The sequence below is a fragment of the Cyprinus carpio genome, chromosome A12 (genome assembly GCF_018340385.1).
Source record: "Cyprinus carpio isolate SPL01 chromosome A12, ASM1834038v1, whole genome shotgun sequence".
NCBI classification, from domain to species: Eukaryota; Metazoa; Chordata; class Actinopteri; order Cypriniformes; family Cyprinidae; genus Cyprinus; species Cyprinus carpio.
Window position 1 is genome coordinate 9850969 of NC_056583.1, and position 25598 is coordinate 9876566.

The 25598-nt window shown below is 34.7% G+C and overlaps 1 protein-coding gene across 8 annotated transcripts; it reads left to right on the plus strand.

Moving 5' to 3' along the window:
• The first annotated feature begins 909 nt into the window (after positions 1-909).
• LOC109099185 (kinesin-like protein KIF20B) lies at positions 910-25472 on the plus strand. Of its 8 annotated transcripts, none has more exons than XM_042767423.1 (29): positions 910-1519; positions 1617-1709; positions 1866-1985; positions 2097-2235; positions 2326-2510; positions 2612-2669; positions 2792-2986; positions 6601-6712; positions 6802-6873; positions 6948-7097; positions 7216-7378; positions 7472-7698; positions 8783-8903; positions 9269-9473; positions 9552-9613; positions 9725-9844; positions 18436-19319; positions 19468-19606; positions 19697-19819; positions 19909-19969; positions 20449-20568; positions 21509-21612; positions 21697-21819; positions 22710-22883; positions 23013-23207; positions 23946-24020; positions 24129-24264; positions 24365-24501; positions 24739-25074. In XM_042767423.1, exons 1-29 carry the CDS (start codon positions 1418-1420, stop codon positions 24817-24819), a joined length of 4476 nt encoding a protein of 1491 aa, XP_042623357.1. In that variant the 5' UTR covers positions 910-1417; the 3' UTR covers positions 24820-25074. The 8 variants fall into 8 exon arrangements, with proteins under 8 accessions (XP_042623357.1, XP_042623359.1, XP_042623355.1 ...); XM_042767425.1 differs by lacking the exon at positions 24739-25074 and adding an exon at positions 25324-25472 and having other exon boundaries at positions 911-1519; positions 18433-19319; XM_042767421.1 differs by having other exon boundaries at positions 911-1519; positions 1620-1709; positions 18433-19319.
• The last annotated feature ends 126 nt before the right edge of the window (positions 25473-25598 follow it).

The window sequence follows — 25598 nt, forward strand, 5'->3', positions numbered from 1 at the left end:
ATTGGTCCGATTTGAACAGAGAGAACCGCGGCAAGAGAGAAACATGATAGCATCAACGGGATAAACAAAATAAAACAATAACAATAAAGCGAAAAGTAAGTAAGAGTATGGGAAAAGTCATGTGCCCCAACACAAGTGGGATGACATAAAAATGGCACTGCACAAGTGCCTGGACAACGCATCTCTGTTTTTATAAACAAAAAACATTGAACAGAAAATAATTGTTCTCAACTTCTTTTATTGTCCAAACAGACTGTGTGCGCCAGGTTCAGGGCTGCTAATTTGCTGGCCAACTTGGCCCTGCCTCGTGGATTGGATCTACCTGTTTTTGACATGCATGGTTTCTTCTTGAATGTATTCCTGCTGTGCCTTACTTTCATTTTTCAAATAAACAAACCTCTAACTTAATCATCAATATTACACAAATAGTATATTTAATAGCCATATTTTCATCTTATTGAAGACAAAATCCTTCAAATGTGAAGCTGTTCTTGGATATTGCAAATGAAAATAAAAAAATAAGACAACCACGCAAAAACATTTGTTTATTAATTACAAACAGGTGTTTACTATTCTACCTCTTATTAATCTTAATTAATCTTAAAATTCCAAGTGTCTGAACGCTAACATGATTATAACCCCACATTTTAGCGTTTACCACGTTACTGCAGACTATTTGGGAAAGTGATTGTGCCTTTAGTCTTTGAAACAACAGGAAGAAACGTGACAACGATTTCTGTTTTAAGCGGTGCTGGTGCATCGCGGCTGAATAACACAACTAAGCACAAACTCTAAGGAGCTTTCGAAACACACCCACACACACACACACACACACACACACACACACACGTATATGCAGGTGCCACCCAGTGTTGCCAAGTCCGCGGTCTTGCCGCGGAACTGGGCTACTTTAACACTATTGCCACGGGTTGTTTTTCATGTCTTCTGGTTGAAAAACGAGATCAATAACGTGATATTTATCCCCTGGAATGCGAATTTTACCAGGGGAACCCCGCCAAAACTTGGTATTTTATCCCCGGAACGCGATATTTAACGGGGACCCCCTCGAAACGCGATTTGGCTAGTTTTGAGTAGCGATTGGGCGGGTTTTGATGTGAAAACCTGGCAACCCGGGTGTCACCCCTCTAGACAAGCCCCTGACTAATACCCGACAGCAAACTGCTGGCACTTTTAATTTATCATTTACTGATACAAAATTCAAATGATTTACAACGGTCGCGATATTTGTCATTTCCGGTGTATGGTGTCCACACGTTTTCAAGTTATAACTTAGCTGATTTTGATACGTCCATTAGTCGATGCGTAATTATTGTTTTAATTGTGTTGCCACTTAAATTTTAGTATCATATAATAACATTTTAGCTAAACGTCAAACATATTGATAGGTTTCAGCAAAATGATGGAATCGTGTTTAAATCATAAGCCTGAGAAAGTTGCCTCTTTTACTTTTGAGGACATCAGGAAAGATATTTCCTCCGACTTCTCCAAATTATCAGAGGTATTTATTATTATCAAATATATTTCATGTTTTAAAGTCCTCGAATCTGATTTAGGCTGTAAACTAGTTATTTCATGTTTCATATTTCTGTTTTCAGCAGGACTCAGTATTGCTGGAAAAAGAGCATTTACAGGTCTATCTCCGTGTACGTCCATTCACGACTTCAGAGAGAGCAGAAGGAGCATCACAGGTGCCAGCATATTTTATACATTTTTATAACTTTTTTTGTTGTTGAGAAATTCTGGGTGTGGTACAACATGGGGATGAAAAGTGATTTTCATTGTGGGGTGAACTATACTTTAAATGTGCCTAATGTAATTTGTTAATACTGTAATCTCTACAACAGGAGTGTATCTCAATTGAGCCTCCAGATACTGTGATTCTAAAGGCACATAGAGCATCTCTGACAGCCAGACACAGTGAGAGATTCGGCCCACAACAGGCACAACGATTTCAGTTCTCACAGGTATGAGGACGGCCACAGTCACCTCTGGCAATGTAATTTATTGCGAACAGGCTTCAGAGATGTTATCAAGTGTGTTTCTTTTGTAATATGATTGATGAATGCATGTTTTAGGTGTTTGGTCCAGATACAACTCAAAGAGAGATATTTGATGGAACAACCAAAAGCCTTGTGAAAGAAGTCTTGGATGGAGGAAATTCTTTGATCTTTACGTATGGAGTTACTAATGCTGGGAAGACATTCACTTTTCTTGGTAAGAATTTTGTACGAGATGTTTACTTTAATTCTGTATTGTATATATAGCTGTCTAATAGTGCATTTTTATGTCTACTTTTCTGTTGAGGCCCTGATTCAGATTGTGGAATTCTGCCCAGGTCATTAAATGTGATCTTTAAGAGCATAGAAGGCAGAATTTATTCTCAAAATAGCATTAAGCCTCACAGATGTGTCGACTTTATAAAACTCACTAAAGAGCAGCAGGATGACGAAGCTACAAATAAGAGAAACCTTCTTCGACGATTTAAAGATGTAAATTATTTATGTAAATAATTATAAATAGTTATAAAGATGTAAATTACAGAGAAGTACATTACTAATACTCACTTCATAGCTGTTTCTTTGTTTATTAGATTGACCCCCAGAAAACTCTGTCTAGCATGTCCAGTTCCAGTTGTTCATTATTTGAAAGTAGGCAATGTCTTTCACTCCACCTTTAAAATAGTTTATGAACATTCTGTTTGTTAATATGAGCATAAATACTTGACAAACATTGATTTATTTATTTATTTATTTATTTATTTTGTTTCCAGGTTCCACCTTTAATGACACAAACAGGGACAGTGTCTGTTTGGATGACACCTCTAATGTTAAATTCTCTGTGTGGGTCTCCTTTTGTGAAATTTACAATGAAAACATCCATGATCTCCTTGATGTTGTTCCAAATGGCTCTCACAGAAGGAATGTTTTGCGGCTAGCCCAAGATGAAGGCAATGCTTTTGTCAAAGGTAACCAAATAATTCACTTGTTTTCTAAGTTGAAAATACAATAATGAATCATTAAAATAATAATAATTAAATAAAGGTTTACATTTAAACATTTTATAGAAATAGTTTATTAGGGGTATGTGATAATGACAAAAATATTCTTGATATTTGAAATTTTGTCGATAACAATAATTAGACTATATTTTGCTGAGCGCGTTATTGTGTTGGTACTTTGGCAGGTTTAGGACTTCCTAAAGCTTTTGATACTCTTTGTATTCTGTGCGGTTGTTACAGAGCCTGAATTTCGTTTTGGAAAATGTGGAGAATTCCCCCTTTAGGTGGCTGTTATGGGTGGGGGAGTCTCAAAATCTAATTATGAGATAACAAGCATCAGAGTTTGATTTCAACCATTAATTTAAATCTTTGACATGGCCTTACTCATTCAATATTAAAGATATAAAGGTTATATTTTCACAGAATGTTCTACATCTTTATGAAGGATGATTTTATGTAGAAAACAGTAAATCACAAAAAATGACTTTAGCTGGGTTTTCACAGGCAGAGTCACATTTTGAAACTAAAATCATACATCCTAAATGTTTCTTCATCCAGTGTATTTTCTGTTTTACAATTTATAATGTTGTTGATTCATATTTATATTGTGAGGAAGATACTTAAAAATAATTTTGATTTCAAACTCTGAATTGAATTTATAACTAAAAAAGACAAATAAACAGTCAGTTATAAAATATAAATAGATAAATGACAAGCAATGGCAAAAACAAATACAACAAGATACAATTAAAATTAACTGCTTTAAGTTTGTCAGATAGGTATAACAGTAATATTCAGGTACAGAAATACCACAAAAACTGAGTAATCTTTTTAACTTTAAAATAACACTAGTTAGTCTTCAGTGTATAAATAAACAAACAGCAGCAGGTTTTTTTTAGGTTGCGGTCTCTTTTAAGACCTCATGCACGGATCTAACTGTTACATAATTTTGTTTCTCAACTGTTTACATTCATTTAATAGCCTATATACCACAATGTTTAATACAAATTGTCTGTTTACGTAAATACTCATCAAGACGGGGATCATTTTTTACATAATTTTGTGAGTATTTGGCCATTTACATGCAATAAGTCGCCACACAACTTAATTCTGTAGTTGTGCGCTCTCAGATGCGGCTCTATGTACACGCGCTTTGGGTGTGAGCTCACAGAAAAGGGATCTCACAGAGAGCGCACAAGTCCTAAGTTTAAAACTGTAAGACTCAAAAGCTAGTGCAAATGATACATTCCATCATCTTTCCCGAGCATTTTTTCATGCTGAAATATTTGCAGGAATTTCCCACGTTACAAGCGCAGTTTCTGCGGGAATCAGTAGAATTATGCGCAATCCCAACAGTCCTGCTCCAAAATTCAAGCCCTGCTGGTTAGTTTGCTGAAGTAACAGAAATGAACTTTTCCAATAAGTTTAAATTGGTTTTTACATTTTATGGGCATTTTTACCATTAAAAGGCCATTTTTTCTAACCTAAATTAAATGCATCATTTTGTTTGTGATAGTTTTAATAAAGTTCATATAGTTTTCAGTGCAAAATGAACAGTTTCAAGTCGGTATGTGAGGTTTACTGCTGCATACTTAAGATCTTTAATCACTCAGCAGTTCTTAAAAAACATTAGCATGTCCTCTTTTTTTAAGAGACAGGCAAGCATTGGTGAAATGTAGCCACACTTTTGATCTTTTCCACATCTTTTAGACCACGTTTACACTACTGTGTGTTTGTATCAAAATATGTAGCTCAGACAGAATTATAATTTCTGAGCATTAGCTGCAGCACTGTCTCTGTATGTTTTCTCTTCCGAGATCGCTGTTATGACTCAGAGGAAGCTCATTCGCTACTCATATGTCAATCATATTATGCATTTATAACCTGCCCAGTCTCCGGGGATGACTGTCCATTACATATTCGCGCTCAGTTCTATTCATAAGAAACCCAGAAAAACATTTTTACGGATGAATCATGAAGCTAATAAACACATGATTACAACAGTATATGATATTTGAATGTGATTTTCATAAGATTCTGCCTATTTTCATAACAATACAGTGTCTTTACACGAGAAATGCTAAGCAGTTGTAGCAATTAGCTTGATATAAAAGGCTACAAATAACATATTTCAGCAACATTATATATGACCAATTATAAATAAAACATAAATAACATAAAAAAAAAAAATCATAAATAAAAAAAATCTAATTTTGAATAAAAATGTAGTATAAATCTATATTTTAAATTGTCTTATGTAGCATGATGCTACAGTGTGCATGAATGGTCACAAAATGTGTTTTCAGTTGTGAAAATCTTTTCTGAATCTTTTCTGAAATGCAGTGGTAACACCAGTATGGACGAGGATTGTTTTCATTTTAAAATGCCGTTTTAAAATGAAAACACACTAGTGTAAACGTAGCCTTACATCTATGGGGGTTGGAATGCTTAAGGTGTGTTCACGCCATATCGTAATTACGAGATACCAACTTGTATAAAGTGTTCACGTACCCATAGAACTTGTAATTACAGCTTGTGAACTGGATGTTTTCTGAGAGCTGCAACTTGTACCACGTCAGATTCATTAGGTGCTATGTTTAGGCATTGATAGTGTGATAGTTCTGAAGAGTGTGAATAGCTCCAAGTAGAACGTCACTTGTTGTATTCTCCAAATTACAGTAATTACGACATAGCGTAAATGCAGCATTACACACTACAGCCTCACATGTAAGCCACGTCTCTGGGCATAACCGGCATAAACTAGCGTTTTTCCTTGATGCCTCGCCAGAGCCAATCACCAGCATTTGATTTAGGCACATCAAGCATGCTGCATGTTTACTGGCTGTCTCACGTTGAGACCTAACTCCTTAGGTATAGAAATTGGGTACCAAATGAAAAGACATTTTTCGAGGCAATTCGGTTGGTGCATGAATGCATTTAACATGTAGTTACAAATGCAAAATAATGTTTTGATGTTAAAAAAAAAACGCATTGAATACTGATATTTGAAATGATTTTGGGGGAAAAAAGGGGAAAATACCCTATACTTTAAGTATAAACTTGTAATAGCCAGTAGGTGGTGGCAAATCACAGACATTCATTCAACTGATTCATTTGAAGTTAGTTAGTAATAACTTCTTGTTTATTGAACTGTTTTATAAAATCAATATAAAATTTGAAGTCATGATGATATTTTTGGAGAAAAACTCTTTGTGTGATATTAACTATATCAAATGATATAAATATAAAAGATATAAAGTCATACAGGGCATTTTTGCCCCCTTAAATTGAATTTAGGGGGAATTCTGAATGTATTTTAATCTAAACGGGAACTCTAAAAGAGCACGAGCAGTAGTCTAACTTACATCACTGTATGCATGCACTCTCTGGGTATGTTTTTTTTTTTTTTTTTTTTTGTGACATACTCGGTCAAATTGCATATCGTTAAACAACAATTATAATATTATAACAGACTATATATATTGGACACCCCTATAGTTTATGCATTATCAGTATATAATTTTTATGATTATACATTTTTGGTTATTTATTCATTTTGTCTGAATATTTCTTTCCTCCAGATCTAAAATGGGTTCAAGTTAACAGTGCAGAGGAAGCATTAAAAGTTGTGAAAATCGGAAGGAAAAATCAAAGTTCTTCATCCACCAAGCTCAACAATGTCTCTAGCAGAAGGTGCTTCATTTTAAACCAGTTTAGCGTTAATATTTAACTTGATAATTTTATTAAGTTTTGAAATTAAATAACATACATTTTCTTCATAGCCACAGTATATTTTCCATTCGGATCTTGCGGATTGAAGATGTGGGTGTTCCTCGAGTTCAGACAATTAGCGAGTAGGTGACCTCAATTCCAATGTGTTTTAACATGGAATCATTGATTTATTCATTAATTAATTTATTTTTCAAAGGTTGTCATTATGCGATTTGGCTGGATCTGAGCGATGTGCAAAGACTCAGAACCATGGAGACCGCTTAAAAGAAGCTGGAAACATCAACACATCCTTGTTAACGCTAGGGAAATGCATCAATGCTCTGAGGCTCAGCCAAACGCAGCCCAAGTGAGAAAATGTTAATTTGTAGGCTGTATTAGTTCCATTTATCTTCTATTTTATTGGTTCTTTAAATTTCCTATTGAAATTGGAACTTAGAACTCAACTAATATGTCTTTTTGCACAGGATTCATCAGCATATCCCCTTCAGAGAGAGCAAGCTCACACATTATTTCCAGGGTTTTTTCTGTGGCCGTGGAAAAGCCTGCATGATCATTAACATAAACCAGTGTGCCTCAGTGTACGATGAAACCCTGAATGTCCTCAAATTCTCAGCATTGGCTCAGAAGGTTTGGAGGAACCTTTATTTGATATTGAATTATCAGGCATTTTACTCTGTTTGCTATTAATTAATTTAGTTGTTTTACATTTTGCCTTTATAGGTGGTGGTACTCAACCCTAAACCAGCTCCTAGCATTGCAGTCAAGAGATCTGATAGAGATGTGTCAATGATAATCAATAATGCTAACAAGAAGGATTGGACAAGGAGAAGCTCGCTCATGGGCTGGGAGATGAACCTAGAGGAGGACAACGTGCAGAAGGACAAAGATGATGAAGAAATGGGTGAGGATGACGATGAGGAGAGTGACGATGAGAGCATGGAGGACAAGTAAGTCAAACACTGTGTTTTACAGTTCATAGTGGTGAACAGATGCTGTACAGCCTAGCAGTTGGGGAATATCACTGTGCAAATTGCGTTCAGCTGGTGTTGCATAATATACCGGTACTAAAAAGGTATCATGATACCCCGGTTTTAAAAACGGTATGATTCCAGATTTTACTAGTACTGGTACTTTAAGAATGACAGCATTTTAATAAGAGCCGTATTTCCTGAGTTGTGTCAACATGCGACATCAGGACAGTGTGTGTTCAGTGCTCTGCTTCAGCTCCCTGCATGAAAACTGGCCGTGCCAAACTAAATAAATGTATGTTTCATTTAATACAGTGAAGACTATGCAGTGCATTACTTTTACATTTTGATTACTTTATTTCTGTATCATCTCTTTCTTGAATGCTACTGTTAATAGACCTGCTGTACCTAAAAACACTGTTTATTTCATTTGGGTCTGTTTTATTGTATTTGACCTTTTGTTTCTTACTTGCATCTATGTTCTTATTATTAATAACAAAAATGATTATATCATGATATAAATTGTTATTGTGAAATAAAATGACTTGCGTTGAATAATATTTTGGTCATATTTCGTAGCTCATGCCCTAAGCTAACTTACTAATGTTGCAAAGATCTATACATACCTGTAGGCTCAGCTGTATCTTCGTCATAGACAGGTAGTTGCTTAGCATAGGCCTATGAGGTGGCACTGGCATGTTTTTTGTTTTTGTTTTTTCGGGGGAGGAAATGCTCAAAAATCAGGGCAGGAACACACTGGTCAAGTGAGAGATTTCTTTCTTTTTTTAAAATACATTTTTATCATGTTATCAGTTCAGAAATAGTGAGATTTTTTTAGTCAGGTATCATATCAAAGTAAACATTTTGGTATTGTGACAACACTAAGGTCAGCATTTATTTATTTAATTTTTGGCCATGTTTGTGCCACTCTTTTATTTGCGTAATTCTTTTAGTGAATCAGACACTATGACAGTGCAGACATTGTGGTACTGTCAGCGGTGCATTTAATTTTTAGTGTTTATTTAAGATGCACTAATATATGTTGTTTTTTTCAATGTTTCAGTGAACATCTCCAAAGAGAGAAAGAAGTTGTTGAGGAAAGAAGGCTAGAGATACTGAAGAATCTAGTCAACAGAACTATTAGTGAAATGGCCCCTGTTAGCACTGACGAGAATGCTGCAAAGGTAATTGCAGAGGGTTTAATCTAATCAGAAAAATAAATAGGGACAAAATCAAGTGCCATTTGTGTCTGCTGTTAAGAGCCTGTGTGAATGCTGTTATTTCTTTTGTCTTCTTTTGGTTCAGAGACTGGTCCTTTTTAGCTTCATTATAATTATCAAACCTGATGGACCTAATTGGGTTTTAATAGTTAATGGCAGGATTTGATGACTGTAGATAGATTGATGTGTATAGATCTAGATGCATTTTATAAGTACAAGGGAAAAGTAGGGAATTCTACCATATCTGTATCAAGGCACACATTTAACACAATGACATTGAAATGACAGAAAAATAGAATCTTTTTTTTTTCTTCTCCACATCCTTCTAGATAGCTAAGATTGAGCATTTGGACAACATGATCAAGGCAATGCGAGATGATCTAGCTAAGATAAAGGGAGATGCAGAAGGAGTACAGATTTGCCTGACAAATGTCCCTGAATCACCCAGAACAATCAGTGATTTGAGGACACAGCTGGAGGAGATGAGAGAGGAGCTTCTCAAAAGCCAACAACTTCTCAGTCTTAAAACTATAGGTGTGTTCAGTTACCATGAAGGGGGGGGAGGATGACAGTGTTTTATGACATATGTCTAATTATATAATCTCTTTTCAGAGTTGGAAGCGATGCGTGTTCAAATGCAGGAATCAGATTACCAACTTCTCCAAGCAAATAGAGTAATCTGATCTAAAGTTTTCTTTTAAACGTCTAAGGTTATTGTCAGTAGATTGTTTACATGGACTTCCTGGCTTCTGTTGTGTCAGTATTTGTTTGTTTGTCTTTTTTAGAATTATGAAAACAAGAAACTGAGATGTCAGGAACTTATGTCAGTCTGTCAGGAGAAAAATGGCATGATCTCTACATTACAGACTGCTTTGGACCAAAATGTGGAGGCAGCTACTAAAGATGTAAGTTTATAATACACTACTGTGCAAAAGTAGTTTCACAAGTAGTTTTCAGCTTATGCTGACCAAGGCTTTATTTACGTGATCAAAAATACAATACAACAGTAATATTATGAAATATTATTACAATTGTAGATAACTATTTTCTTTTTAATGTATTATAAAATGTAATGTACTCTTGTGATCACTAAGCTGAATTTTTGGCAGCCATTATTCCAGATTTCAATGTCACCTGATACTTCAGTAATAATTCTAATATGATGATTTGGTTCTCAAAAACATTGATATTCAGGGCTCCCCATATTTCAAAAACTCTGGTATCTTAAGCATTTTGTAACCCAAAATGAATTTAGCTAGCCCAAATAAAAATTATAGTGACTTCATTGTCAACAAATTAGCATGTTCGAAAACTTCAGTGGTTTTATTTTTTTCTTCAAATAACAAGTCAAGATTGTAGGGCTGCAATGAATCACAAATCTCATGGTTCGGATAATATTTTGTGTATTGAGTCACAGAGCGGAATTTTTTTTATTATTATTATTTAAAGAAAGTGCTTCTTCGATACAACAGCAAAAACTAGTAATGTAACTAATAATGGGCAAACATTATTAAAGTCAAGTGAACGGTCAGTAATAAAATATGAAAAAAAAAACACAGATTACAAGCATAGATAAAATAAAACAAAGTTACAAATAAAGCTCTAACATTAGTTTTTAGGCACAGAGATGTAATAAAGTGAGAAATAACTGCTTAGTGTTCACTGTATAAATTAAATATAGATTAATCATTGTTAAAGCTGTGTTTTGTTGTTTAAATAAAAAGACACAGAGAGGTTTTATAGGCTGCTGTCCCTTTAAGACCAAATGCATGGAACCAATACACATCCAGTTTCTTCAGGGCTTGAATTTCGGCATGGGATTGCTCATAATTCTACTGATTCCTGCAGTTTCAGCACTTGTAACATGGGAAATCATTTGCATGTGCTTTTGAGTCTTACAATTTGAAACATTCAAGTGCTCAATTCAGTATTTGTGCGCTCTCTGTGAGAACCCTCACACCCAAAGCACGTGCACATAGAGCCGCATCTGACAGCGCACAACTACAGAATGAAGTCGTGTTGCACCTTATTGTGCGTAAATGGCCAAATAGACCAATTTGATGTTTGTAAACAGTGATGCTGTTTTTTTGTGGGCGGAGCCTATTTGGTGGCAGAAAATGACAGTTTAAAAGTTGCAGTCTGTTGAAACCATAGAATAAAAGAATAAAAAAATTAATTTTGAGTTTATATTTCAAAATTCAGACTTTTTTCTCGCAATTCCGAGATTATATTTCACAATTCTGAAGCTTGCAGTTGTTGAGTAAAATTGGGTTATAAAGTCCAAACTAAGAGATACTAAACTTGCATTTGCGAGAAAAAAAGTCTGAATTGTGAGATAAAATAGGTAAATGTTATAGGTTTAAATAGTAGGCTATTTCATGCTGTAACTGCAGCGCTAATACAATATGTCCCCTATTAACTGCATATGTGGATATTATGTACATCTATTTTTTAAATAAAATTTATGCTTTAAAAGTAATCATAGTCTGTCCATTTACACATCTGCTTTTAGCTTCAAATGGTGTATTTGACGACAGTATTCTATAAAAAATTATTTGCATTCTGATTCTGACATCCAAAGGCACAACAATACATAACTGTGACATCTACTCCCAGTTGGTCTATACGTACAAAATTATGTCAAAATGCCCGTCTTGATGAGTATTCACGAAATCAGTCGATTTGAACTAAACATTGTAAGTATATAGGCCATTAAGTGCATGTAAACAGCTGAGTAACAAAATTTACATATAACAGTAAGATCCTTGCATGAGGTTTTAAAGAGACAACAACCTAAATAAACCTGCTGCTGTCTGTCATTAATGTTTATTTATACATTAAGACTAAATAAAGTTAAATAGATTATTCAGTTTCTGTGGTATTTCTGTACCTGAATATTACTGTTATACCTACCTGACAAACATAAAGCACAGTTAATTTTAGTTGTATCTTGTTATTGTATTTGTTTGCTTTTCATTGATCTATTCTTATTTTATTATTGAATTTTTACTTGTCTTTTATAGTTTAAATACATTCAATTCAGAGTTTGAAATCAAAGTTCTTTTTAAGTATCTTCCTCACAATCTAAATATGAATCAACAACATTATAAATTGTTAAACGCAAATAAACTGGGTTACGAAACATTTAGGTTGGATGACTTTAGTTTAAAAATTTGTCTCAAATTAAAAAATCCCCCCCATAAGAGCCACCTAAAGGGGAATACCCCCCATTTCCCAAAACAAAATTAAGGCCCTGTTCTTTATGTTTACGTTCACTTCATTGAAGACATAACTGACTGTTTAAAGCCCGGAACACACCAAGCCAACGCCGACGAACTAGTGGCCACGTAAACTGACTGTGGGGTCGGCTCACATCTGCAGTATCTGGGTCCAAAGTTGCCCTGACACACCAAGCCGTATGGCAAGCCGTTGTAACATTTAATCTATAAACTGCACCAGTATCTAATTAAATGTTACTAGTACTTATTTTTTAGATACCAGTATCTTTTCCATTAAGTACTAGTACTTATTCATTAACTACTAGTGCTTATTTTTTAGGTACTAGTGCTTATTCTTTAGCTACTAGTCACTTTTGTAAAGTTACTAGTACTTATTCATTAGATACTAGTACTTAATTTTTAGATACTAGTGCTTATTTATTGGGTACTAGTACTTATTCATTAGATACTAATTTTTGCTATTGACTTCTATGGGGATCCATCATTGAGATATCAACTATTCAGTTTTAACTAGTGTGTATTCCACTAGTGACTAGTACTTAATTTTCTATGTACTAGTAGTTATTCATTGGGTACTAGTATGTATTTTTTAGATACTAGTACTCATTCATTAGATACTAGTACCTATTAAATAGACACTAGTACTTATTCATTAGATACTAGTACTTATTATTAGATATTAGTACTTGTCCATTAGATAATAGTACTTATTCATTAGGTACTAGTGCTTATTTATTAAAAACTAGTACTAGTACACATTTATTAGATACTACTACTTATTCAAAATGTTACTAGTATGACTTTTTATTTTACTAGTAATTTTTTTAATTGAACTCTACTGTAGCCATTTGGACTAGTCATAACATAAGACGAGTAAAAAAGCAGATCTGACAAGTAAGATAAGAATAGTTACAAGTAGTAATTACAAAAGATACTAGTGTCTAATAAATAATAACTAGTACCTAATGAATAACTACTAGTATCTATTAAATAAGTACTAGTATCTAATGAATAAGTACCAGAATCTAAAAAATAAGTACTAGTATCTAATGAATGCTTACTAGTAATATTTAAATAGATACTAGTTACTATTGCAATAATTACTAGTCAGAAATTAAAAGATGATATCAAAAACAAAATAACTACGAGTCCCTGTTCATTTGGAGATATCTTCAACCTCATAAAGAACTAGTGAGAATGTATTTGGAGATATCTTCAATTAAACAGATCATTAGAGTCCACATGGTAATACAATACACAGAATGAATTTGATTGTTAAGTAAGGCTTACTGGCTTTGTATGTTAGCCTAGATATTGCTAATTGGTTACCATGAAAACACAAGTAAAGATTACAAACCTGTTGTCCATATATATATGACAGTATAAGTCCAAATTCACTTCACAACATCAGTCGAGTCTTTGAAAGAACGTATTATTGTAATCTGACATGGTTTCAATAAACAGAATGAGGCAGAAATCATGCCACTTTATATTATTAAATACAGTGATAAAGGCTATGTCAATTAGGATTGCATTTTTAACTTTATTCTTATAAAAATATGCGAGATGGCTTGAAGAGCAGAGATAAAACCATATATTGTCACAGTCATTGTTTATTTTCATCATGTTTCATCAGTAAAACAGTATCTGCATGTTATTCAGCTACTAGGCTACATCTAATTTCCTAGAACTTCATCAGTGAGTCTCACTTGTTGAGTTTCTGCACGAGGGCGCCCTCCAGCAATGAGTATGAATGAAACGTAAATTAATTGAGTACTCATTATTGATCACAAAACCCTAATTTGAGTAAAAACAGCTAAAATAATTACAAACTTTGAGGTAAACATTTGCAATTCCTTACGTTCTTCTTTTATTGATATATAAAAAACAACAATTTTGGCCAAATTGTGCAGCCCTACAAGTACAGCAAACCTGGTGTTTTATTTTTTTTATTTTTTTTATTTTATTATTATTATTTTTTTATTAATACCTTTTGGCCTTTAAAATAAAGAAAATGTTTGTCTGAAAACCACAAGGTTTGGATTTTGGGTGCCCTGTACAGAAAATTAATGTAAAACAATTCAGTGTCTGCAGCACCAGTGTGCCCTGTACAGAAAATTAATGTAAAAACATTCAGTGTCTGTAGCACCAGTGTGCCCTGTACAGAACATTAATGTAAAAACATTCAGTGTCTGTAGCACTAGTGTGCCCTGTACAGAAAATTAATGTAAAAACATTCAGTGTCTCTGTAGCACCAGTGTGCCCTGTACAGAACATTAATGTAAAAACATTCAGTGTCTGTAGCACTAGTGTGCCCTGTACAGAACATTAATGTAAACACATTCAGTGTCTGTAGCACCAGTGTGCCCTGTACAGAACATTAATGTGTTTGCAGCACCAGTGTGCCCTGTACAGAATATTAATGTAAAAACATCCAAAGTCTGTAGCACCAGTGCTATATGCAAAAAACAAGTTAACATACACCCCTGGTGTGATTTGGTTTTACTGGAGGAAAAACAGGAAAATAACAGATAATAAAATTGGTGTCTTATCTCCATCCTGCCACCAGAGGTCACTCGATGACTAAATAATTTGGTTTTCTCAAAAAAGTACATCCATCTCCTTGTTTCAGTTTCCTATCTAATATCTCTCCTATATGTTGCTTGCTCATTAATATTCAACATATGATTACCATATTGGGCAGAAATGCACATTTAAAAAGTACTAGTATATATTAAATTCAGGATATCTCTGGTTTAAAAAGTTACTAGTAACTAAAAAATAAGTACTAGTTCTATTTCTTCTTAACAAGAAGAATATAATTAAATACTAGTCACTATTGGAATAAGGACTAGTATCTAATGAATAAGTACTAGTATTTAATGAATAAGTACTAGTAACTTTATAAAAGACACTAGTACCTAAAGAATAAGCACTAGTACCTAATGAATAAGTACTAGTACTTAATTGAAATGAGACTAGTATCTTAAAAATAAGTACTAGTACCATGAAAAAAGATATTAGTATGGCTTATAGATTAAATGTTACAATGGCTTTCCATACAAGCCGACGCTCGACACCTGACCAAGTAGCATGTCCGTTCTGCGTTTTTTTTTATCATGCACTGGTTCACCAGTTGAACAGCCAATCAGAATGATCAGATGGCCCAAATGACCAATGAGCTCCGATGCCAATTCAACATGTCAAATCGGCTGGAAAAAAGCTGACGAGGACCAACTTTACTCTATTGTGCAGAACACACTGAGAAAACTTAGTCGACCAACAGACAAAAAGTGCCCGACAGCCGACCGTCGGCTTGGTGTGTTCTGGGCTTAAGAGAATACTTTCCGGGATATATAATATATATATAATTATATAAATATATAATTTTGTGTGTATTTGTCCATTCAAGCACGCTGAAATGCAGCTCTCTGTGTGCACAAATAACAGCACGCAATGCAGTTAGCATCTAACCAGAAGTGCAAACAGCAATATGCATTTAAATGAATATAATAAATAAAATAAACATGTATGTTTGTGTGTGTGTGTGTGTGTGTGTGTGTGTGAGTGTGTGTGTGTGTTTGTATATACAATAGGATTTTTATGGAGTGCAAAGTTTGAGGTACAGAGACCAGCTTGATGCAAATGGTTGTAAATACAAGGTGCAAAAGAGGAGCTATAAACACAGTCGATGCATTATCCCCGGGCGCTGGATATATAGCTGCCCACTGCTCTGGGTGTGTGTTCATGGCGTGTTCACTTCTCACTGCTGTGTGTGTGCACTTGGATGGGTTAAATGCAGAGCACCAATTCCGAGTATGGGTTACCATACTTGGCAAATGTCACAACTTTCTTTTTTCACTTTTTATACAGAATAAGGCCACTTTCACACAGCAAATGGCATTATGAGGTATAAATGCAAAGGAATGTGCAAAACAGGAGGCATAATAATAAACATTGTAAATGTGCAGTGGGGACAGGTTTTTGTACAGTCTTTTTTTCTTTTCTTTTTTAAGTACACATACATGGTCAGAGTGGGATGTAGTGTTCGGTTTAGAGATCAGTAGGCAAACAGCTGAGTAGGGATGCCTAATATTATCGGTACATTATTGGAATCAGCTGATAAAGGCTTAAAATATAAACATTCGGCATTGACCGATTTGTAAAAATGTATGCCGAGCCGATAAGATGAATAGCTCACATGTGCTCAGGGTGTGTTAGCGATTACATCAGCACTGCGGTCATTCTTGAAGCGAACATTTGCCTGAATGATGATTACATTCACAGTTTTGCATTGCCGCATTTAATTTTAGAATGCACATACAGTATGACAAGTCCGGTGTGCAATAGAGTTAACAGTCACTAGTGCCTGCAGCAGCAGCAGTTAGCCTACTTGTAATAAAATGAAAAATAAAATACACAAATAACATTAAGATACTTGTGTTTCAGTATAAATAAATCAGTAATTGATGTCATAAAATCAAGAGTCTGTTTTGATTTAAAGGTCAGAAACAATAGCTTACATGAACAAAAATCACGAACATGACACTTGTAAATTAAATAATTTAATATATACAGATTTATTAATTAATATGCAATATATTTTTTTCAAATGGACTACGAAAACTTAAATTCAAGGAGCTCTATAAGATTTTAAGAATTTTTTTGAGTTTGCATTAGACCATCTATTAATGTTAAATACACAAATAAAATGTTAAAGTAAAGAAATAACAAAAAACAGCAGAGATGAATTTTATTACAGTTATTTTCAAAGCTTTCAATATATTTATTAAAAAGAGAACTTTAGAAAAGTTTAGTATAGTTCTAAGAAATAAGTTTTTGCTCAAAACTAACCAAAATTCTAAATAATTTGTTTATAATTTCTACACAGGAGAGAGTTGGTGTTGTTTCAAAACAAAAAGAAATATATCGGCTAACAAGCCAAAATGAGTTGTTGGATATTGGCAAAAATCTAATATTGTGCATCCCTACTGCTGAGGGAAAGAAACTGTTCCTGAGTCTGCTGGTGTGACAGCGAAGACTCCTGTAACATCTCCCAGATGGGAGTGAGACAGTGCAGTTGACATACCACACTGTGATGCAGTTTGTTAAGATGCTTTCAATAGTGCAGTGGTAAAATTTCAACAGGATGTGGGGGGACAGGTGAGATTTCCTTAGCGTCCTAAGGAAAGAAAGGTGCTGTTGTGCCTTTTTGATAAGAGTGGAGGTACTGAGGGTCCAGGAAAGATCCTCAGAGATATGAACACTAAAGCCCTATTTGCAAGGGATTAGTATTATCTGGGGCCTTGTGTGATTTTGAAATTATCCCCCCACATCTGAATTTCGTGTGGTGCATTCGCACTGGATAAGAGAAGCCTGTGATTTTACTCAAATTTACAGACTTATCTCCCGTATACCTGGATGTCAAGGCTTTGAGAGTCTGTTCTATGGTCCAGATGGATAAAAAAAAGAAAAAAAAGAAATTAATATAGTTTCTTGTGCTGTGTCATTTACATTTCCCCGGTTAAAATAATATCTCAAGCTTTATGCTTGATTTATTTGTAACACATTAACCTCAAAACCTTTTCAGCTTTCTCTTTCTTTAAATTGTATGGCGTAGCGATATAACACCAAACTACTATTAAACACTCCAACGCAGCTACATTATTCGTGAAAGATGGATAAAAAGGCGCACAGGAAACAAAAACCTTGAAAAATGATAAACGACCTGCCAAATCACAGAGATGTCAATTCGCACGGGACTAATATTATCACAGGACCTTGATGTTCAGCGAAATATGGTACGTCTTTTGCGGGGGAATTTTTACTTTACAAATTACAGACATGACCGATTCGCATGGGATTAAGATCACAGACAACCTCCGCAATTATTACAAATGACTGGAGGTCACCAGGTAATACTAATCCCGTGCGAAAAGGGCTTAAGTTACATGATGGTGATTAAGAGTGGTGATCTACAAGAGAGACTGATTGAAAATTAATTCTCTCATTAACTTATTTAATTTAAAACCTGTATACTGTTAGTTTTGTGTGTGAGGAGAATTTAAGTATCTTGCCACAAATCTTTTTAGCAAACAAGGGTTTATCGTAATGAATAAAGCCAAAATCCAAAAAGGACTTTTAAAAACACCATGAAAGTAGCTCCTAGTAGGCATAATTTACCTGCATACATTTAGTTATACATTTGCACTGTAATGGTGGGTTTTTTTCTTTCTTTCTTTCCCAATGTACAGCAGGCCTTAAATAATAATATCAAAGAAGTAATCCTAAATTTCAGAAACAACTGTAAGTGTATGCTGAATGAAGATGGTGAACCTAGAGGGGAGGAAATGACAAGTCAAGAAACTCAACAGCTTCTGCAAGAACTGAAAATGAAAGATGAGCTGCTGAATGAACTTAAACTTGAGCACTGTTCACTTGAGAAAAAAGTATGTGATCTCTCCGATAGACTGGCAGAGCAGACTCATGCACATGAAGCTGCTGTGGCGATGGAGAGAGCAGAGGTCAACAAAGTCACAAATGAGAACAAGGCTCTTGCCAATGAGCTACATGTACTGCAGCAGGCAGCCATTGAGATGAGCTCAAAGCTCAAAACTCTCCAGATGGAATTGAGGACTCAGAAAAAGATTGCCAATGAGCTTTCAGAAGAACTCGATGCAGCCAAAACTTTGATTAAGGGACATCAAGCAGAGTATTGCAGTCAGTCCAAATCTATTGAATCCTTAATGAAAGAGGCAGATCATTTGCGTCAGGAACTTAGTGCCCGCCAGCTCTCACATGACAAAACAAAGGCTGAATGTGAGAGGATGGTGGAGTTGTCTCATGAGAAGAGCCGACAGATCAATGACCTGGAGCAAGAGGTCAGCCAGACCAGAGCAAACATGTGTCAGCTGGAGGAGCTCTGCACTCGGCTTAAATATGAGCATGATGCACAGGACAAACTCATTCAAACACTGAGCAAACTGAACCAGCACAATGAGGTTCAGAACATTGTGAGAACAATTGTAGAGAGTGAGATCTCTGAGGTAAGAGACAAGGCCAAGAGGAGAATAACTGCGATGGAGAAAGATCTGGCTCATAAAGATGCAGAACTAGAGACTAAAGCCCAAGAGCTTTCGAAGTAAGTTCTCATTTCTCAACCAAGCTTTCTTATAACTCCTTATTTCTGTTGAGTCAGTGTCTTGTTTTATATTCACTAGATCTTACTACTCATTCTTTTCAACTGTTTATTTGTAGTTGGTTTCAGTGAGTTCTTGGTCTTTTTATAGGGTGAGAGAACTTGTGAACGATGGACGTAATAAAATCAAGACCTTGAGTTGTGATTTGCAGCAGGTGGAGAGGGAGCGAGCTGATGTCAGAGATCAATTGTGTGAGGCTAACAAGCAGAAAGAACAGTTAGAGAAACAGGTTGGAAAAAATCACTGCTTTTTCCTTTGTTAGTGTTCTAAAAGTGATTTAAACAGGTTTATTTTTAAACAATCTTTTTTTTCCCATCAGATTTTGATCTTAAGTGAAGAAAACAAAATGTTTCAGCAGAGGCTATGTGAAGCAAATGAGCTGAAGGGTCAGGCTGGACACAGTTTGAGCTGTACAGAGCAATCTATTGACCCACAGCAGACTGTGAGTGCTGCTCCTTCTCTCAGCTTTGTTCAGTTTGTTATGTTATCAGGTATTAGTTGCTCGATTGTTCTACATCTTTTCACTCACAGGTGAAGTCTAACCATGTCATAGAAGAAGAAAACATAGAGCCTTTCCAAACAACCTGTCAAGGTAACCTATTTATCTTTTCATTTAACCCTCTGGGGTCGACAAACATGGATACACTTTTTGTGGCATCTTCTCCTGATAACATCGAAAAGAACTTAAATTAAACTTTCAGATTTGATCATACAAATAAGAGCAATACATCAATTGAATCTGTAAAGTCTTATCGAAAACTATATAAAACTATATAATATTCTGTGATAAAGTAATCCATATGAAAACAACGCGATGTCCCGTCTTTCACGTCTCTCTTCATTATATCTAATGCGACCACGCCCACGCTATAGATATTATAATCATCCACGTGAAGCATGCAGAGTGTAAATGCCCACATGACAGCAAACAAAGCTGCGAGACTATTCTTCAAGTTAAAATTTTTTTAAATTTCTTTTTAATTAAAAAGGCCCCCAAAACCCCCTTTTTCCCGCAGTACCAACTAAATCGGCTTACGTTTTGTCCCTAAGTAAGATTGGTTTTGTTTGCAGATCTTTTGGCAGAGCAGAAGCTGATTGAGGAGACTTGTGGTAACGTAAATAAGTGCACACAGACAGATGAGGAGGAATTGCTGGAGGCCAGACTGAATGAGACTAAATCCATAACTGAAGGTGGCTGAGTCTGTTCTAATTGTAATTCGTATAAATCTTTGCTAGACAACATACTGTAAGAAATCAGCAAGATTCAGTTTGGGGAATTCAAAACATATAGTTACTTCAATGCCAAGTAGATACAAGAATAAAACAATCCCAGACTTTCACTATTAACAGTATTCATTTATTAGTCATATTAATCTAATTATGTTAACATTAATTAAATGTTAAATGGCAATATTGATTTTTTAATTCTCTATTTTTAATTTAAATGTATCACTTATGACTGTTAAATGATTGTTAAACGTAATAATTATTTTTATATTATCTATTTCTAGTTTAAATGTATTCATTTATATGAACACATTTTATTTATATTCTATAATTATATTTCCTTCATTTAATACTAATCAAACAGCAATATTTACAAGGAAAAGGGAAAAACACTGCTTTAAATGTATTCCTTTGTTCTTCACTGACTGTTTACATAAAGTAAATTGTTTTTGTTAATATATACACTACTTGTAATTTTGTTAATATATACACTACTATTTTTGTGTGTTTCTTTTGGGGGGGGGGTAATGCTTTTATTCAGCAAGAATGCATTAAATTGATCAAAAGTTACAGTAAATACATTTATAATGTTACAAAAGATTTCCCTTTCAAATAAATGCTGTTCTTTTTTTCTTATTCATCAAAGAATCTTGAAAAAAAAAATCATGATTTCCTCAAAAATATTAAGCAGTGCAACAAATTTGTCAACACTGATAATAAGAAAATTGACCACCAATTAGCATATTAGAATGATTTCTGAAGAATTATGTTATACTGAAGACTGAAATTTTACTGGTATTAGTATAACCTACTGAAATTCTGGTGTCATGGTAACACTGCTTCCGTTACACTGTTCAGTTCACCTGTAACTGAAGCTAAGCTCAGACATATTTGTTCTTCTCAGATCTTGCACAACTGCAGGAGATGTATCAGAAACCAAGTGTTGGTGTCTCGGTTGAAGCTCAGCAGGAAGAACAAAGAGCTTGCAGACCTGCAGAAAACAGAAAAGTAAGAACCTGGAAGTCTTTGATCCCACCAACTTTTCCTCAACTGGGTTTTGCCAGCAGTAAAATATATATATATATATTTCAGCCTAATGAGGAGCGGGCAGATGATAAGCAGGAAAAGGGGCTGGATGGAGCAGCCATGGGGAAAGTGGCTCAGGCAGCAAGGCAACTAGAGGGTGACCAAAGGGAAAGGCTGCAGCTAGAGCTGGTAATAGGATCAGCTTACCATCTCTCTCTCCCTGCCTCATTATTTTCTTTTTCACAGGCTTGAGGGCAGGATTTAGCTCTGAGTAGTAATTTATTTACCCGCAGGTTTCTGAGTTAATATAATTTTTGTAGTCCGAGTGACCTGTCAGTGACCAGTAATATCACTGCAGAAAAGTGGAATGTGCAAAACTCTATTTTCTTGAACCACTAGTCAACTAGCACAGGTAGGATCATATAAGATGTTTTGCATGCAAACGCAGTGGAGAAGGATTTAGAGGTCTCAGGCACAATTTTAAAAAGTCGGGCTATTTCTATTTGACCTGCCACCTTAGTGCAAGATATGATACAAGAAAATTGATGTCCATCTGAATAGTGCTTTAAACAGCATTAATTTCATGATGCATCTTCTCCATCTGCATTTTACTGAGCACTACTGCCAAAATATATACAAGAAGTAATCTAGATTTTTTTTAATGGTTGATACCACTATCTAGTGAGCAGGTTGGCTGGTACACTAATTAATTAATTCAACTTCTTTTACACAGTATTTGCTCAAAAATTGTAAAATTGCACTACTCTGATTTTGAATTTTGAAACTGACACTAAGTGTTATGACCATTTTTATTTAGCAAGTTGAGGAATGTTATTGGCCAAAGCCCAATTATTTCTGAATGACTAAATGTTGCCTCATTGATCATTCTGACCAGTGTAACAGCCTATCACTAGTTAAAATGTTGAATTATCATTGCGAATTAAAGGAAACTGAAGGATTTTAAAATCAGTAACAATGTTTTATGATAGTGCTAGTATTATATTAGAACATTTGAATATAATATTTATTATTTAACATAATATTTTTTTCTTCTTCACTTCCCTGCATACTGATTACAGGAAATTTTAAAGCAGCAGCTGGCTGAGAAGCAGGATACCACTGTGAAATTACAAAGGGAAAAAGATGATTTGGCTGTTTCTTGTAAAGCTGTTACCCAGAAAGTTGACCGTCCCAAACAGACATCAAAGGTGAAGACAGAGAATGAAGGCAACTCTTTTAGTCAAACACAAGAGGTCAGTAGAGTGATATTAATGCAAAATGCATAGAACTTATAAGAAGCAGTAGCAGTAAAGGGGAATAGCTCTGGTCTGTATGATAATTGATTACTGTAGATATACAAAATGCAATGTTATTGCTCGAAGCAGGTAGCAGTACTCGACAACTCCATCCTGTCCACAAAGAGTCTCAGAGAAGAGCGCTTCCTCAAACCTGGGCTAGAAATCAGCTTTACACCACTTAAACCTGACCGAATGAATGTCAGGAAACCAGGAGAAGAAAAGTCTGTCACGAAAAAACTCAGAAGTACAGCCAGAAAGAGAAAGAGCCCAGAGTTGGAGGTAATCAGACACTGTCTCTAACATTTTGTTGTGCTTTCTAAGCAATCAAAAATATCAAAGGTTCCCATGGTCAGGAAATTTCAAAAGTGCGAGTTTTCTCATCTGAAAATGTCATGAAAATTTCTATATTTCTTTCCCCTTTTTTTAATTATGTTAATTTCTCAAGTATTTCTCAGGTTAGAATTTACTCTTTGTGAGTGCAATATCTATAAAATGATTTTCAGCACAAATTACTGAAAAAGTAATAAGAAATTTTTTGGGAAAATTCCCTGGTCAGAGCCCTTAACAAATCCTGCATTAATTTAAAAACTATACATGCATTTACATTTTATAATACATATAATAAAACCTCTTAATTTATTTAAATATGTCAGTGTGTAAATATGAGTGTTAACAATTTTTCCAGTTAACACACTCAGTTCCCTGTTAAGGAAAGATAATTTAAACATTCTAATGTCATGATAATGATTACATTTCAAAAGAAAAATAATGCAAATTTGTTTACTTTTGGGATTAATTTATAAATAAGTAAAAAAAAAATGTCTGTATTGCAGCTATAATTAGTTGCAGTAAACTATGAAGTTTCCAGTCTATTTTTAGAAAGCCTTGTCAAATTGCAAGACATTTAAAAAATTAACAATGACACATTAAACAATTGTACTAACGCATTAACTTGGTCATCGTACATACAATGCAACACAATCATATAACTAGTGTTATATGTGTTTGTTATTCTAGAGCTCTGTGGAGTCAGAAAATCGGAAAAACCGACGGCTGAAGGTGAACAACAGGGAAAACATGCAGTCTATTGAGGTGACTTTCTGTCCATCAATACACCTGTGACATCTCACATCTTTCTCTGTAATGTTTATTCGATAATATGCTGAGCTAGTTGTATTCTGTATTTTTGCACCTCACCAGACTCCCACAGTGCAAGGGAAAAAGGTGAGTCAATTAAACCAGAAAGACTCACTCAGCCTGAAAGGGAAAAAAGATGGAGCCCTGAAAAAGATTGGTGACTTTATCCAGAGCTCTCCAACCCTCTTTGGGAGCAAAGGTCAGCTCTGTCTCTTAAATTTACACTCAGGCAATTGCACTGATGGGCGCTCTCTTCATACTGTATCTCAGCATGACCCAACTTTTAACTCCATCCTCAGCCAAAAAGATCATGAGCATGGTGAATGTTAAATCCCCTGAACCGCTGAATCTTTCTGAAAACAACAAACCCAAGAGAATCAAACGAAAGCTCTTCAAGACTCAGTTTTCCTCCCCGCTGGACATACCCTCTCAACATGTAAGTGGTGTTTCCTTTGTGTTAGTCACATAAGAGTGAATCATAAGTATGTATGTATGAATGAATGAGAAGCATATGATGTGTTAGAGATAATGTTTTGACAACTATATGATATTTTTATCTTTAAACCTCAAAAAGACAAAGGGCAGGCCTTAAAAATTTGTTTAAAAAAAAATTAAAAAGCCATGCAGCAATGCTGGTAGGTAAATGTGTTAAATTTATTAAATAATTTTACAGATCATTGGGAGCAGTGATGATGATCAAGAGAGCAATCATTTCAAAATCAAGAGAAAACTCAGAACAAGAACTGCAAAGTGAAAATGTAAATATTAATTTGATGGGGAAGTGTAATTTTTTGTACAATTTTTTTACAAAAAAAAAAGGTTTTTGTTCTTCTAAATTGTCATAGATTTTGTTTACTTAAATGTTGTTGAACAATTCATATTTGATTCATTAACACTGGAAATGTTTGTAAATATTTTAGAAATGTACCTCACAAACTTTTAAAAAAGAAAAAGTCATTTTTAAATTTCCTGTGGTTATTGGACAAAAAGTGACAAACAAAATGCTGTTTATTAAAAAATGCTTAAAAGCAGATATCATTTGGGTTCCATTTCTTATGCTTAAGAGATAAATATTAGCTCAATATGCTCAAAGCATTACTGTCCCTTGATGTTGGATTTCATATCATTATATCCTTTAAAAAAGCCTCCGGTGAGGAAAACAGTTGCAAACAATCAAGGTGAAGGGGATGAAGAGAATGTTCCAGATGAATGTTTGGGGTCAACTTCTTGTATGATAGTCATTTATTTCTTCTGTCAGTAAATGGAGGGTGGCTGTCATAAGAGAAGAGTAAGTAATACATTTTATTTCCACCTCTTGATCTCTGCACTCTACACTAACACAGGTCACACCTGCACTAATACACTCCTCACTTTGCGAGGTGAAATAGATGTGACATTGAAAATTTATTTATTTAAATTTTTTTGTCTATGTGTTTGCATGTCATCACTGTAGCAGCTGCGCTTGTTTGCATTTGCAACTTCCTTTGTGGCACTTGGTTTTAAAAGTGTGCTGTCTTTAATGTGCTCAATAAC

What these genes read in the sequence shown, in the direction of transcription:
- LOC109099185 (XM_042767420.1), top strand. Translation starts at nt 1,418, where the DNA reads ATGATGGAATCGTGTTTAAATCATAAGCCTGAGAAAGTTGCCTCTTTT. An exon ending in AACAATGTCTCTAGCAGAAG is followed by an intron (nt 6,713 to 6,801) that starts GTGCTTCATTTT and finishes TTTTCTTCATAG; the next exon opens with CCACAGTATATTTTCCATTC. An exon ending in TCTCAGTCTTAAAACTATAG is followed by an intron (nt 9,474 to 9,551) that starts GTGTGTTCAGTT and finishes ATCTCTTTTCAG; the next exon opens with AGTTGGAAGCGATGCGTGTT.